Consider the following 14334-nt stretch of genomic DNA (forward strand, 5'->3'; position numbering starts at 1 on the left):
TGAAAGGTAACGTTGGGCCAGACAACATTTAACAGTTAGAGCAACACTATTGCCATAGTTGCCACAACGGGGGTTGCCCTGCGGTGCAAATTAGCAGCTCCTAATATCAAATGTTGAGTATGTAGGGTGGTAGGATGGAATTCATCAGCATGTGCTCAAATAATTAGTTGTTGCTTCACTTAACACGTCTGAATTTGCAGCTTAAGCTACAGAGAAAGCATCGCCTTTTCTCCTTTCAAAAAATTCAGTTCCACCTGTCCAAGTTGCTGAGCCTGTGACAATAACTATGGCCTGAGTTACAGGTAAATAGCTAATTCATGCCCTGAAACACAAAACTATCTCCATGGCTTGCTTTTTTTTTTTTTTTCTGCTACAAAAAACCTCTTCCAAACCTCCACTTTTCTCTTTCACTTGTTTGATTTTCTAACTTTTGGGAAAAAAGGCATTGCCCAGGAGCAGTGCTGAACACCCCTGAGCACTGGGGCGTTGCATACCATCTCCAGAGAGTGCAGATCCCCTCAGCGCAGATCCACTTTCCTATGGGCTTTGGCTGTCCCTGTCCCTCACACACTGGCAGCAGGACAGCATTTGAGACACCCGTGAACTCAACATGGCTTTGCTTGGGACTGTTTGTAGCGCTGATGATGATACCATGCAGAAAAAAAAAAAAACCAAACCAAGAAAAAGCCTTTAGCAATGCAAAGAGCCAAAATGCCAGGTCACGACCCCTGCTTTTGAGCATTCGCAGCAAAAGCACTTACTGCAAATTTCACTATGATACAACAGCTAATGGCACTGCTTGTAGCCCTTGTGGTGGGTTAACCTTGGCTGGCTGCCAGGTGGCCCCCAAAGCCACTCCTTCACTCCCCTCCTCAGCTTGTCAGGGGAGAGAAAATACAATGAAAGGCTCACAGGTCGAGATAAGGATAGGGAGATCGCTCAGCAATTACTGTCACAGGCAAAACTGATTCGACTTGGGGAAAATTAATTTAATTTATTGCCAATCCAATCAGATTAGGGTAATGAGAAATAAAAACTAAATCTAAAAACACCTTTCCCCCACCCCTCCCTTCTTCCACCATTGCTGATGAGCTCGGTCTTGGCCAGCAGTGAGTCCCTCTTGGAGCTGGCTGGCATTGGCTCTATCAGACAAGGGGGAAACTTCTTGCAGCTTCTCACAGAAGCCACCCCTGTAGCCTCCCCGCTACCAAAACCTTGCTATGTAAACCCAATAGAGCCCTACAGAAGTCCCCCAGTCTGCTTTTATATGCCCAGTATGGCCGAGCATCGAGGTGCGCGTGTGAGGAGAGATGGGGATTTGGTACAGTTGGCTTTATTGCCTTTTAATTTTAAGTATCTTTCCCTATTGATTAGGGTCCTGCTCCTGAAATGACGTGTGCAGGCAGACTGCGAGGGCTGCCCTTGGACCCCCAACTCGCGCACAGTTACACCTGAACAAAGACCACGTCAGGATGGGGCTCGGGCAGCACTGGTGTGAGTCACACTCAACCTCACTGTGGAAACAGGGCTGCTCAAGAGGACATCCAGCAAGAGTGTCCGTGGGCACAGCAGTTTTGCCTCTCCAAGTAGTGAAGAAATAAGCTTTTATTGTTGTTTAAATGTTGTCGTCATCTCTGAATTGTGTAGCCACAATTACTCCATGTGACTAATTTCATTCTTCTCTAAGCCCATTAGTTCCAAGGACCTCATTAGACAAGCAGAGACTTACTTGCCTCCCCTCGTATGGCCTTTACCATACCTCGTTTGGTGCTTATAAAAGTTGCAATGAGGAAATGTTGTGCTGGATAATACCTCATGCAAAACAGATGGCACAACATCATCTCTGTTCAGACTGGGCTCTGAGTTATCTACAACAACATAACTAATGGTACTGTAGTCTTTTAGTCTAAATAGTTTGTTTAACTGGTAATATTTTATTTAAGATCGTCCTCAAAAAAAATAGAGCAATAATCAGAGACATAGCAAAATCCAGTTACAAACCAAAACTTCTAGTTAAATAATTCATTAGCTTACGACACTACGTACCATCACAACGGAGTTTCTCCTCAGCCTAGTAAGACATTTCAATTGGAAGTGGAATGGTTTTGAAGTTCTTTTCAAACCCAAAAAGAAAAGCTTCTTTCTAACTACTCAGGGAATTTAAAAAGTCCACAGTTTTGAGCTTTAGTCTGAAAAGAAAAATCTCCATTCAGGCTGAGAAATTTAGCTCATTTGATGTTGAATCATTTATTGCATTTTAAGTTGGGCTTTTTGAATGGGACAAAGATGAACAAATACCAGGAGTTCAGAAACAAATGGAGATTTTGTTTGGCCTTTTACTTTTTCTTTCTTTGTCGTGATGCCCACTTTTGTGACATAAATAATACTAAAGCTTGCAAAGTCCTGGAGCTTCTCTCCAATTGACGTGGGTTTTGCTTTACCTCTAATTAAAACTTGAAATAATAGTTTCCCACTTAGCATCACACAGAGTAACTTTCTTTTAAAAGCAACTTTTTCAGATGTTGGATGATAAAAATCAATCTGAGATCAACACTTTGCACGCCGAATTAACATAAAAGCAAATGAATGTACTTCTGTAGTATAAATCAATAATCTTGAAAAATGAAAAGTCTCTTTTGCCACCAACTCGCTTGCATGGGTGAAGCTCACATTGTGAAATGTCAACATACAAGAAAACTGCTGTCTCCTCTCTTCTACCAGGCACTGGTGGTATACACAGTACGCACCTTGGTGAACATTTTACACTCTTGAAAGTAAAAATGATTACACTACCCAGTAAAGGATGTAAAATTCAATGGCATGAAGAAACAGCTAGTCTAATGCATACATTAAAAAGCATGTGTGTATTACCTATCCGTGCTCTGCAACAGCTAATTTTTTTTTGTAGCTGTAAATTTAAGTCAGCGCTGAGCCTGGTTAAATAGAAAATTCAATAAATGAATGCATTTTTTATTAGAAAAGTATTAATGGCAGTGCAGGAAACTTGAAAAAGGGCTGAGGGTAAAATTGTCTTCTAAAGCAGGGATGGAGGTGGCCTGGGTGAAGCACAGCCCTTCCTCTCTGCCCTGAGACGGCAGGGTAGCACCGGGGATGGCTGTGGCTGCGGACGACACGAAGGGAAAACGGGGCTTTAGTTTATTCCTATCTAGACTTGGTTATTCAAAATTCAACCTTGCCACAGGATCTGACCGACTCTCCTTGTCCTCATGGAGGAAAATGTTGGTACAAGTTTGTTCCTGAAGAGCTCTTCAATCCCTGTCTGAGAAAATAATTAAGAGAGAAAGCTCATTTGGAGAGGTCTCCGGTGTATTACATGGGCAGCATTATGGGAAGTAAATGAGGTGGCACTCCATTCAGTAACTGCACCAACTCTGGACAATGAGTTGGTTTGCAATTGCTGCTGCTTCTGTAACGTGGGCATAATAAGCAACAAAACCTCACTGCTAATTGCTGAGGGTAGATCCTCTAAGCTACAGGTTAATTCAGTTAGTGATAGAAAACCATTTGACAAAAAAGTAACATTTGCCTGGCAGCTGTTGCGAATGTGACCAGAATAACAGACAGCTTGCAGCGTTTCGTTGCGCAGCAAATAAGTCTCTTACCGGTTTCTTCTCAGCTACTGTTTTAAAACTGACCTGTTACATGGTTTTCTCTTGGTAATTCTTCTGAACCTAAAAATCAGAATTACGGTCTAACTCTACAAGCTTCTACTTGTAGAGGTATCCCTTAATGCCACTGAAATCGGGGGAAATAATTTCTAAAGCAAAGAGTGGTTACGCGAAGACGGGGACTGGACCCATCTGTTCCCAGGCAAGGAGCGCAGTTCCCAGGCTGGGGCAGTGGGTCCGGGCCCAGCATGTTTCCATTTCTTGAATTCCCTGTGCTATCCTGAGGAAATCCTGCACATTTTTTGTATCGAAAACAGAGATTACAGTACTTCTTAGATGAAGATACGTTTGCCAAGTGCCTTAAGATCCTCTGATGAAATGCAAATTTGCAGTTAAAAGGATCACGCACAAGGCTTTGGTTTTACCTGCTGTGACTCGCGGACCTGCTGGCGGTTTTATCCAAACACCACCCTGGTCCCGACAGGCCCGTTTCCATCCGCACATCAATCTGTGTACACGAAACTGCTTCATGGATGTGCCTGGTTTGGCGGCGCAGAGGCCTGTTTTTAAATGCAGCGACTCAGTAAATGATAGGTTACAAAGGACTTCACCAGTAATGGCAACTGGTTATGCCTTTCATCCTATCAAAACTCAGGGATACTTTATTACTTTGGGTGAAATCTGGTCCCACTGATGCTCATGGACTTCTCAAGATTTTTTTTTAAGTTTTTGAAGTTTTTTTGAAGTTCAAAGTCATTTTGAAGTTTTCCCAGAACAGTTAGGGAAAGACACAGAAAAGATGAATGACTCCCCTCTATCTTTAAGTAGTCAAATATGCGACAAGTGGTAAACGGCAGAGCCACCTTCCAGAAAATGAAAGCATTCACCGTACCATCGCCTTATTACCTATGCAGAGCTCCAGATAAGTTGACTGCTAGGATGGACTTTGCCTCCTCATTTCCATCCTCACGGGGACGTCTTAACTTGTAATCATTAATGAACTATCCCTGTAATGGAAGGGTGACCGTACAGTCTGGATATTGTTCAGATCTGCTTTGGGAAACCACAAGTTACTGAAAATGACGAGCAGGTATCACAAAGCAGCAGCCGATGGCAATTTGGACCTCTTGAAAGAAGCCACTAGGAAAGACCTCAATACTTCAGATGAAGATGGGATGACGCCCACTCTTCTGGCAGCATACCATGGATATCTAGAAGCTCTGGAAGTCATATGCCGGAGGGGGTAAGTCAATCAGCTTCCCTTGCTTAAAGCTTGTGGCTTAAAGCTATAATTAGCGCGTCATCTTTCTAACACCCCGATGACCTCAGACCCAAAAGGCTGAAAATCATGGTCATTTCTTTCAATGCATTGCCCAGAATTGTTTCTCCTCATTCAGAGTGGTTTAGGCTCAGAACCTGCCAGCAGGTCTGTACGTGCGGTGGGTGAAGCCGCATCGACATCAGCGGGACCGTCTCGTATATGGAGTCTGCAGGGAGTGGTTAGTAGGAGCAGGGCCCTGGGACCTCGCCTCGCTGTAATGCAGGAGAAGTTGACCAACAACCTTTGATGATAACATATATTTGAAACTGGCTCTAGAGAAATGCATTGTTTGAAACATTTTAAGCAAAAAATCTCTCCCATTTGCTTTGAAAGTGCAGTTAGGAGACACCTGCGAAGGTTTAATGTTTTCCAGGGGCAAGTCACAACCAATAGTTTTGAGACAGTAACATCTAAAATTGTTATTTCTCTGCTTTTCATAGTATTAGCAGCTACCATCATGCTAAAAATGATAATACTGTTTCAGAAGTTGGGGTACAATACTTGCAAACTGGAAAAAAAAAGAAACAAGTAAAGGAAATTTTCTTACAGGTTTATTTTCTAATACTAAAATTTCTGTTTGGTATCATTTAAATGCACTACATGCTTAAAATGTATTATTGAAACAGTAATTGCATCCCTGCCCTCTGTAGTCTCTTGCTTGGAGCCTGCCTTTTAAGCTGTGATTCTGTAATAAGATTTAATAAAAGAAAATCTGCTCTTGTGTAGAGATACAGTTAATAAATGTTTGTTCTGGACTGAGACGAAGATTAAGTTGACCTGTATTTTCAATCACAATAGTTTAAAGAAGATTGGAGGGAAAAGTTGAATAACTATTTGGATGTATCTGAGTTTTCTTTTATTAAAAATAAAATTGAAAATATGGAATAAAAGTAGGGTTTTCATAGATTTGCTTTACAGCTCATTGAGTTTAGGTGCGGCAGTAATAACACAATAAAAAAGACCTTTGGACTGTGTGGTTATTGCTGTGTCCTCAGGAGAAGCAAAAATAGACAGTGTTTCAACTCATATAATTAAGGCAGCTCCAAGGAAGTATCTAGAATCAATAAAGGTTTGTCCCTGAACACCTAGAAGAGAGAACAACTAGCTAAGGAAGAAATAACAATGTTTTTTCTTTTTTTTTTTTTTTTTTCAAAATTTGAGTGAAAAATATGTCTTCTACCACATAAGCTGATAGAAGTCACAGCAGATGACACAAAGATCAGAATTTGTATGTCTCTGTTATTTAATATATTTCTAACTCTTTTTCTTGGTGGAGGACAGCTTTGGGACAGTATTGTCCTCAAAATCTTCAAACATATGCATTCACCTCTATTTTAATCCAAGATTGGACACAATCAGCAGGTTGGGGCTGTCAGAGATATGGCTATAGTCTCACTGGTTCTTTTGGGAGAAGCTGAATTTTTGAAGATGTTCAATCTGTTCTGCAGTCAGTTAATGTTTTCTTCTGAGAAATTATTCTAATTACTTTGAACAATTTTCATCCTTTCCTTGAAGAGGTTTGCTGACAAAGGCACTGAGGTACAGGATGGTTTTCTTTAGAGCGGTTGCAGATTTTCGGACTCTGAAGTTTGCGACACATTCAGCCCTTAGAAAATGTAGCAATACTGACAATAAACCCATTTCGTCTTGAAAGAGTTTCTCTTCCCAGGCATCAAGAGACATTTTCTCTGCTTGCTCTGCAGGTACACGAATAAAGGCGAAACCAAGTAGCAGATCTGCTCCCTTTTGTGTGACCCTCTTTCTTGGGAAAGCAGGGAAAAGAGGAGTATGAGAACCCAAAGTAGATGTCAAACCTTTTCCAAGGTCCCACTGAGCTGGGACCAGACCCTCTGGTTTGTGAATTGTTCGAGGCTCAAAGGCTGGCAGGCTCCAGGGGGAAAAGAGACCACAAACAGCTGTGAAGGGACCTGGGGGAGGATGGATGACCCGGCACTCCCAAGGCTCAGGATAATGCAGCCTGGTTGCTAATGTGGGAATTAAGGAATCCGGCACGCTCGGCCACAGTCAGGCAGTTCCCCAGGGCAGAGCCACAAAAGCAGAAATATGTACACATGGTTTCCATATGTCTCAGTGGAGGAACTTTGATCCTCAGCTGCCACCTCCTCGCAGAACTGCCTGCGCTCTCGTAGCCTGGCACGCTCGGGCTCGCCATTGTTTCTCAGCGCGAGCAGCTCTGTTTCTCAGCTCTGCGGGGACCCCCGACCTCTCTCTGGCCTGTGGCATTTCAGGCTGAAGGATGTTTTCAGATTTGGCCCTCAACATGTCACTGCTTTGCTTCAGAGGTACTCAAAGACAGAGATCAATGCCTGAAGGAGATTTTGTGATAGGATATACCATTTCATTCTAGTACGGCTGCCATGGAACCGATCTCCAAGGCACAATGAAATGCTCAAACCCCCAAGAGTAGAAATTCTCCTTGTGAATTTGGCCCCTGGCTATGAAGTTATTAGAGGTTTTGGGCTACTGTGGCTGCCTTGGTTATTGGTTGCAGATGGCTCAAATGCTGTTCTGAACCACCGCTAACATTGATCCTGCCAATTATGGAATAAAAGATTCAAGACAAATCCCGTCTGCAGGCAGCAGTTCAGTGTGAATTCAGTGCAAGAGTTAAAAAGAAAGCAATACTTTTCACTGGCTTTAAATTCAATTGAAAAGATGCGGCATTTTATTTTCAAATGAGCCTCTGCTTTTCAAACCCCATAAGCAAAAGCAGCTTAAGGAGAACAAAAGAGCTGAAGAAAACCAACAGCATCTATCTGAGCTTAATCTAATAGCAATGGAGACAAACGTGTAATCATGGCTTTATTCTTAATCATTTACCTATTACCTACCAAAAAAAGATACTGCATGGGCTCATTAAATATGTATCACTGTGGCCAGTGAAGAATCCTCCTAATATTGTCCCTACATTTGACATGCAAAAGGGAAGAGTCACCAAAAAGCCTTTAAAATATTCCATGCAAAAGCTCTTGAAACAGTTTTGCCATGAATTCCAATGAGCGTAAGTTGAAGCCAGAGCCCACGTTGAGGTGTCAGCAGTGAAGCAGTCGGAGCTGCAGCCCCTCGCCTGTGCACGGGCGGCTGCTTACTTCTGCCCCGTCGCAGGAGGTGGGTGAGACCGGCGGGGAGCACAGCAAGCCCTGCCAGACCCTGGGACCACACAAAGGAAATACCCTGGCTCCGTTATGGGGAGTCGCATATGCCGTCACAGTCAGCCTCAACGAGCTCGCTAAATTCACAGCCAGGCAGGAGTTAGAGCTTATGCCACACCTGCAGCCAAACTCAGTGCTTGTGTAAGTAGGTGCAGCGCCGTTTTAGAGGACGGAGCTAAGCTGACTCGTTTTCATTGTGCTGTACCGCTCCTAGCAAAGCTGAGCTAAACGTTTAGTGTCTGTTCAATCCCACTGCAGTGCTACGCTTGGGTACGTCCAGCTCACCGTGTGCTATTTTCCTTCTCAGAGGTGATCCGGACAAATGTGACATCTGGGGGAACACACCTCTCCACCACGCTGCTTGCAACGGTCACATCCACTGTGTTTCTTTTTTGATCAACTTCGGTGCCAATATCTTTGCTCTGGACAATGACCTCCGCACTCCCCTGGAAGTGGCCGCCAGCAGAGACCGCAATGAATGTGTCCGAATCCTGGACAAAGCCGCCACCGAGCAGAACATGCTGAATCCAAAGAAGGTCTCCAAACTCAAAGCTCAGGCCCAGAGGAATGTGGAGAAACAAATCAAGGAATGTGAGAAGCGCCAAGAGAAACACCAGCATGAAATGAACCGGAATTATATGAAAGAAAAGGTTGGCACAGTAAATTCTTCTCAAGGGACTCACTCCAGAGTAAAGTTGCCTAGTCTCTTTGCTTCAAATGCAACAAGTCCTTTCTCCAAAAATCTGAAGGATACTTTCAAACTTAAACCAAAAAAGACAGCTGACAGCACAAGAAGCCGGGAAACACAAAGCAATGGCCAAGAGGATAGTATGGGTAGGAGAACTGTGATGCACTTGTTTGATGAGAAAGAGGAGGATGAATTACAGAATGACCCCGGAGAGAAAAATTTTTCTGACAATGACAGTCAGCACTCCATTTTTAAGCGGCCAGGTCTCGGCAAGATTGTATTTGGAAGGAATCTGGCTGCGGATGTAAATCCTGGAACTATGTCTTCTGAGACAGAAAGCATAAGCTTTAAAATGTCCAGCGAGCTCTTTCAGTATGAAAATGCTGAGAATGGCAGGGAAGATGATGCTGAAAATGGTGCTGATATACCTTGGCATGAAGAAGTCATTTGGGACGACGAGGAAGCAGAGAACACACCCCTTGAGGTATTTCTGGCGTCACAGATGCTGGATGAATTTCTTCCAGTCTTCATGAGGGAAAAAATTGATTTAGATGCCTTGATGCTATGTTCTGACGAAGATCTACAGAGCATTCAGATGGAGCTTGGGCCAAGAAAGAAAGTCCTGAATGCTGTGACTAAAAGAAAAGAAGCACTCAAGAACCCTGGAACGACCATAGATACTCACTTATAAATTAACACACGGTTTGCTGTAACCTGCACACTGATTCATTCGCTTTCCCTCTTTCCAAAGAGCACGCAATTCTTTTCAGATATCTGCTAAAGCAACAGGCAGAGAGGTTACCAATTGCTTTAGAAAGTATAGTAAGAACAAAGATTTTTCTCTCTGGATAGATGGCCGTGGTGCGCAGGATATTAATTTGAGCATATTCTGCCAAAAAGAAAGAACGTGAAAGTAAAAACCCAAAAGCTATAGATTTAAACCTCAGTCTCCCTGAACTGTTTATGGGATTGGATTTCTTCTCATCGGAATAACTTAAAATATTAGTGAAGGCCAGCCACACTACATTCCTTAATAAAGCCCTTCCCTTTGTTTCCAAAACCGCAATGCAAAGAGGATTCCCAAAGCCTGAGAGCTTTGAGTTTTCTCCATTCGCTTCTGTTCAACTGCTACAAACCACCCTTCCTGCTACTGATGTTAGAAATAACATCTGAATCTTGATTTCAGCTATGGCTTATTCATTCCAATAGCCTCTGAATGAATGTAAACCAGACTAATTTACAGCAAGTTTTGTGTTCTTGTCAGTAAAGGGTTTTGCTACTGTATTGATATTAATTTAAAAATATATGAAATATCTTGCCAGATGTTCAGCGTGTTGTGCATTCTTTTCTCTTGTCTCATTAGACTGGACCCCGTTGCCAGCACCCATCATGTCCCAGACAGCATCAAGGCTGCAATACTTTTAACCTCAAGAAGCTGAGGTTTTATTTTTGACATTTTTTATCTGTTTTGGTATATGCCCAGCATCGTTCCTATATGGTGCATTTGCCACGTCAAGTCCCAGAAACCAGGATTCTTCTCACCCAGCCTTTTCTGTCGGTTGTCAGCCTCAGCCTGAAAATTGTATGTAACACACACCCCCAGCTCATGAAAAGAGAAAGAAAATGAGACTGTGCTTCTGTAGAAGCTCCTGTTGTTTACAGTCTACCTGGAGGCATTCACAGCAGGGTTCCCTTCATCTCTCCCAGGCCCATTCCCTTGGGAAGACAGCACTATCCGCTGTGAATTAATCACTCTTGTTGAGTTTTGTGACTCTAATAAGGTGCTTGTAGCAGTTCTGCGCTGGCTAAGATCTCAGATTCTAGAGGCACAATTATTAGCAGGACTTTTATCTTTAAATCTTTTTATAGCTTTCCATTAGTCAGCTATCATTTTTTCCTTAGGGGTATACTGCATTTGTGGACGCTAGCCCTAGTTAATAATCTATTTTTTCATGCTGCCCTCTTTCCACATCTTCTTCTTGTTACTTTGATTTGCATATTATAATTCCTTTTCTTGCCTGGACTTTATACTGCATTTGTTCCTCCTTGGATTCCTGTACTTCAGCAGGTTGATATTTTCTTCTGTTAAGCAGTTACATCTGTCACATTCTGTGCAACCTTAAGTGACCGCTGTGCTTAGCACAGTAACTAAATCAGACAGTATCCCACCAGACTGTCTTATGAACCTGCTGGGTTGTTTTCATTTTAGTTAAGAAACTCCCAAGTGTTTAACAAAGCAAGAAGGAAGTGATGAATCTTAAGTATTTGAAGGAATACGATGAGTGGATTTTGAAGGGCCAAATCCTATCATTCCCAGTCACATAACTGATGTATTTGCTGGTTCTTTACCTGCCCAAATGCATATGACCTGCCCACAACACACCATCAAAACATCAGCGAGTGGTGTCACTCACAGAGGACTTGTCTAATAACTGCCATTACCACAGAACAGCTTCAGCAGTTCTGTGATGTGCCCCAAGTATCTCTGAAGTGCACTGAAAATCTGCCTCTCTGCATACTCCCCTGTGAACCTGCCAGACTGCCGCGATCTCTGACAACCAGAGGTAATGGCATACACTGTCTGCACAGAAACTGATTGAATCAGTTGTCACAAGCATTCAGCATGTTTTGGTATGTCCTTTGGTACCCACAGTAACTCTACAGAGCCAGCAGGTACAGCACAAGGTCTACAGGAAGGAGTTCCTTGTCCTTCTGGAATGAAACTGCATCGAGAGACTGAATAAGAAGCCCCAGAGTGCCCCACATGACATTTACTATTAGGCAACTGAATCAACCCCCATATATATATACACCCTTCTATATTAAATTAAAAGAAAAAAAAGTCCTTTTCTTGCAGGGTGGTCCTGGAAACTGGCCTCTGGTATAAAGCAGCCGCGTGGAACAATTGGGGGAAAAAATAAAGAGGAAGACTCTCATTTCAGTTTTTTCCACTTATGTGCTTTGCTGTTTTCCAAATGTTTTTACACCAACCCCTTTGTTTCTTTTATAATTTGAATTAGTGAATCCCAGATCTGATCCTTAGTAATGTTTGTACAGTGCAGTTCAGTTGGAGGCACTTCACATATCACGTGTGCGATCTTATAGCCCAATACAAATGCAAATCATAAGACCATGGCATCTCACATGATCACAGTCCTGCCAAAACCAAGATTCTCCTTTCTTAAGGATTTAATACTGTGCACCAGATAGACATCAAGAGGAGGGTCTGTGCAGCATGGGATAATGATGGCAAAACTGAGTATCACAGTGGAGCAGAGCAGTCTCAATTTACTTTCCCCTTTACGTTCAGTGATCCCATTTACTGAGAGAGTACAACTTGACTACATTCTTCCTTATCTTAAAAAAAAAAAAAAAAACACAAAAACAAAACACACACCACACACACACAACCCCACAAAAACAAACCACGCAAAACAAAGTAATGGACAACAAAATGAAAGTCAAAAAATAACAGCAGTATCTATTTAATTTTAAAATAAATGGAAGTTACACAATTTCTTAAGACTCTGATTTGTAAGAGAAGGAAACATGGAAATTAAGGCTATTATTTTCCCCTCAAAAAAAACTAAAAACAGCATCCAAGCAACTCCCATTGTAATTGAATTGAATCCTCTTCATTAATTCAGAGGTACAATGCTGAACACAGACTCCCAGAACCTCCTATTGCCAATGAAAGTTGAGAACACTGTGGGTTTTCAGAACCAGTTTTTTGGCCTAGTTCCACCTACTTTTAAAGTGCATAGTCCGTAGAAGAGTACATGTGAAAAATAAGCTGTATTTGTCATCTTCCCAAATACTATGTCTCACTTCAAATTACAAACCTTGTTTTACACAGGCACAGAACTGGGATAATATTGTCATAAACAGCAAGTGCAAGTTTCCGTACTGTTCTTGAATTGTGGAACATCAGTGGCAGTCATGTTTGTCTCACACCAGTGGAGTTCTCCATTGCTGAAGTTAACAGGCTAAGTCAACACACACACTTCAGAAATGAAACAGAAGAAACATGTAGAAATAGAAGGGTAATTTTACTACAATTAAAAAATGCAAAAGCTTATAGAGAACGTTTGTTCTTGTTTCTGCTGATATAAACAAGGTCATTTGAGTTAGATGTCTATCCACACAAACACATCCTTTCACCCTATTCACTTACTGGTCTGGTACTCTTCCATGCTAAAACTCTGCAAATTACAGGCTCTGCCAATTACGACATTTTCCAACTAGCTTACACAAGGCTTATAACTTGGAGTATTATTTACATCACACCTGCACCATACTCAAACTCTTCTATACTTACTCATGCACCATCAAGGGCTTTAAAGCTAACTGCTTCTGAACCTCCTTCCTGTTGCTCTGCTGTATTCTTCTGGCATCAACATAGAATGATCACATCATCTAATCCTTCCACAGAGTGAAGAAACACTTAATAGCCTGCATGAAATAATATGCAAGTAGAAATAAAATTTCATAAAGCACAATTCTAGCCTGAGACAGGAATTTGTTTCCAGGGCAATAGCTATTTTTCAGCAGATGCTCAATCTTTTGTAAGGCAGTTGCATAACAGCACAAAACTGGAACTTTTCCTTATGTAGAACATCACTGAGTTTCTCTGCCAAGAAAGGATCATGGAAATTCCTGCCCCAGCAAATACACACTAGGATAAAAGAACAATTACCAATTGATGCACAGTACAGCCAAGGTGAAAATATTTGCCCATATACTTGGTTTATCCTCCTGAAATCAGTTTGCACAGTTCCAACCTTCAAAGCAGCTTAGCAAAAGAACTTACAAACACATAGATTAATAAAATAATCTCCCCACAGAATATAAAGAAAAGTTAAATCAAAACACATTTTCATGCTTACGTTTTCGGTGACTTCTTGCACTATGGAAGTGGCAATATGCCACCCAGAAATGTACTAAGGGAGGTATTGAATATAGCTTCCTCCCAGTGAGATGTATATTATATTAGCTCTGATTATTTTTTTTGCACTCTGAGTCTTCCTGACCCAGGTCTTTTACATAAAGAGACAAAAAACTAATTGTACAGAGTCATCATTATTTATATTAACTCCCACTCAGGAGTGTGCTCTTAAATGAAAACCCATTGAGTCTGAGGGCAGGGAAGGGGGATTGTGAGGGGCGAAAGTAAGAATGGTGACCTTTAGATCCCAGTCTGAGTTGGAAGGGAAGGGATGTCCAAGAGTCAGAGGTGGGCTGTGTTCCCAGGAGACTGAAGACTAGGTTACTGACAGTGTAACACTGAAACCCACAGTTGCGTTTAAAGTACAATCACAGGTAAATAACATGCCAGTCCATTCTCCAAACTGATGTATTTACACAAGTAAAAACTACCTCTCTAAAAAAGATGAAATCTACCAACAGACTTCTGCTACATAAATAATTAGGGAGGAAAGGCATTGATTCCAGAATTATACCAAAATGTGTAAAAATACCCTTGTTAGTATCACTTTAAGCACCTAATACTTGCCATTACATGAG

At 41.9% G+C, this 14334-nt stretch overlaps 1 protein-coding gene across 1 annotated transcript; it reads left to right on the forward strand.

The window, feature by feature from the left end:
* Window positions 1-4702: 4702 nt before the first annotated feature.
* On the forward strand, window positions 4703-9502 carry ANKS4B (ankyrin repeat and sterile alpha motif domain containing 4B; the record flags this gene model as incomplete). The annotated part of the gene is made up of 2 exons (XM_082490546.1): window positions 4703-4872; window positions 8431-9502. The coding sequence occupies exons 1-2, from the start codon at window positions 4709-4711 to the stop codon at window positions 9500-9502; spliced, it is 1236 nt and encodes a 411-aa protein (XP_082346672.1). The 5' UTR covers window positions 4703-4708.
* Between the last annotated feature and the right edge of the window lie 4832 nt (window positions 9503-14334).

Source organism: Vanellus vanellus (assembly GCF_965231255.1).
Source record: "Vanellus vanellus genome assembly, chromosome: 14".
NCBI classification, from domain to species: domain Eukaryota; kingdom Metazoa; phylum Chordata; class Aves; order Charadriiformes; family Charadriidae; genus Vanellus; species Vanellus vanellus.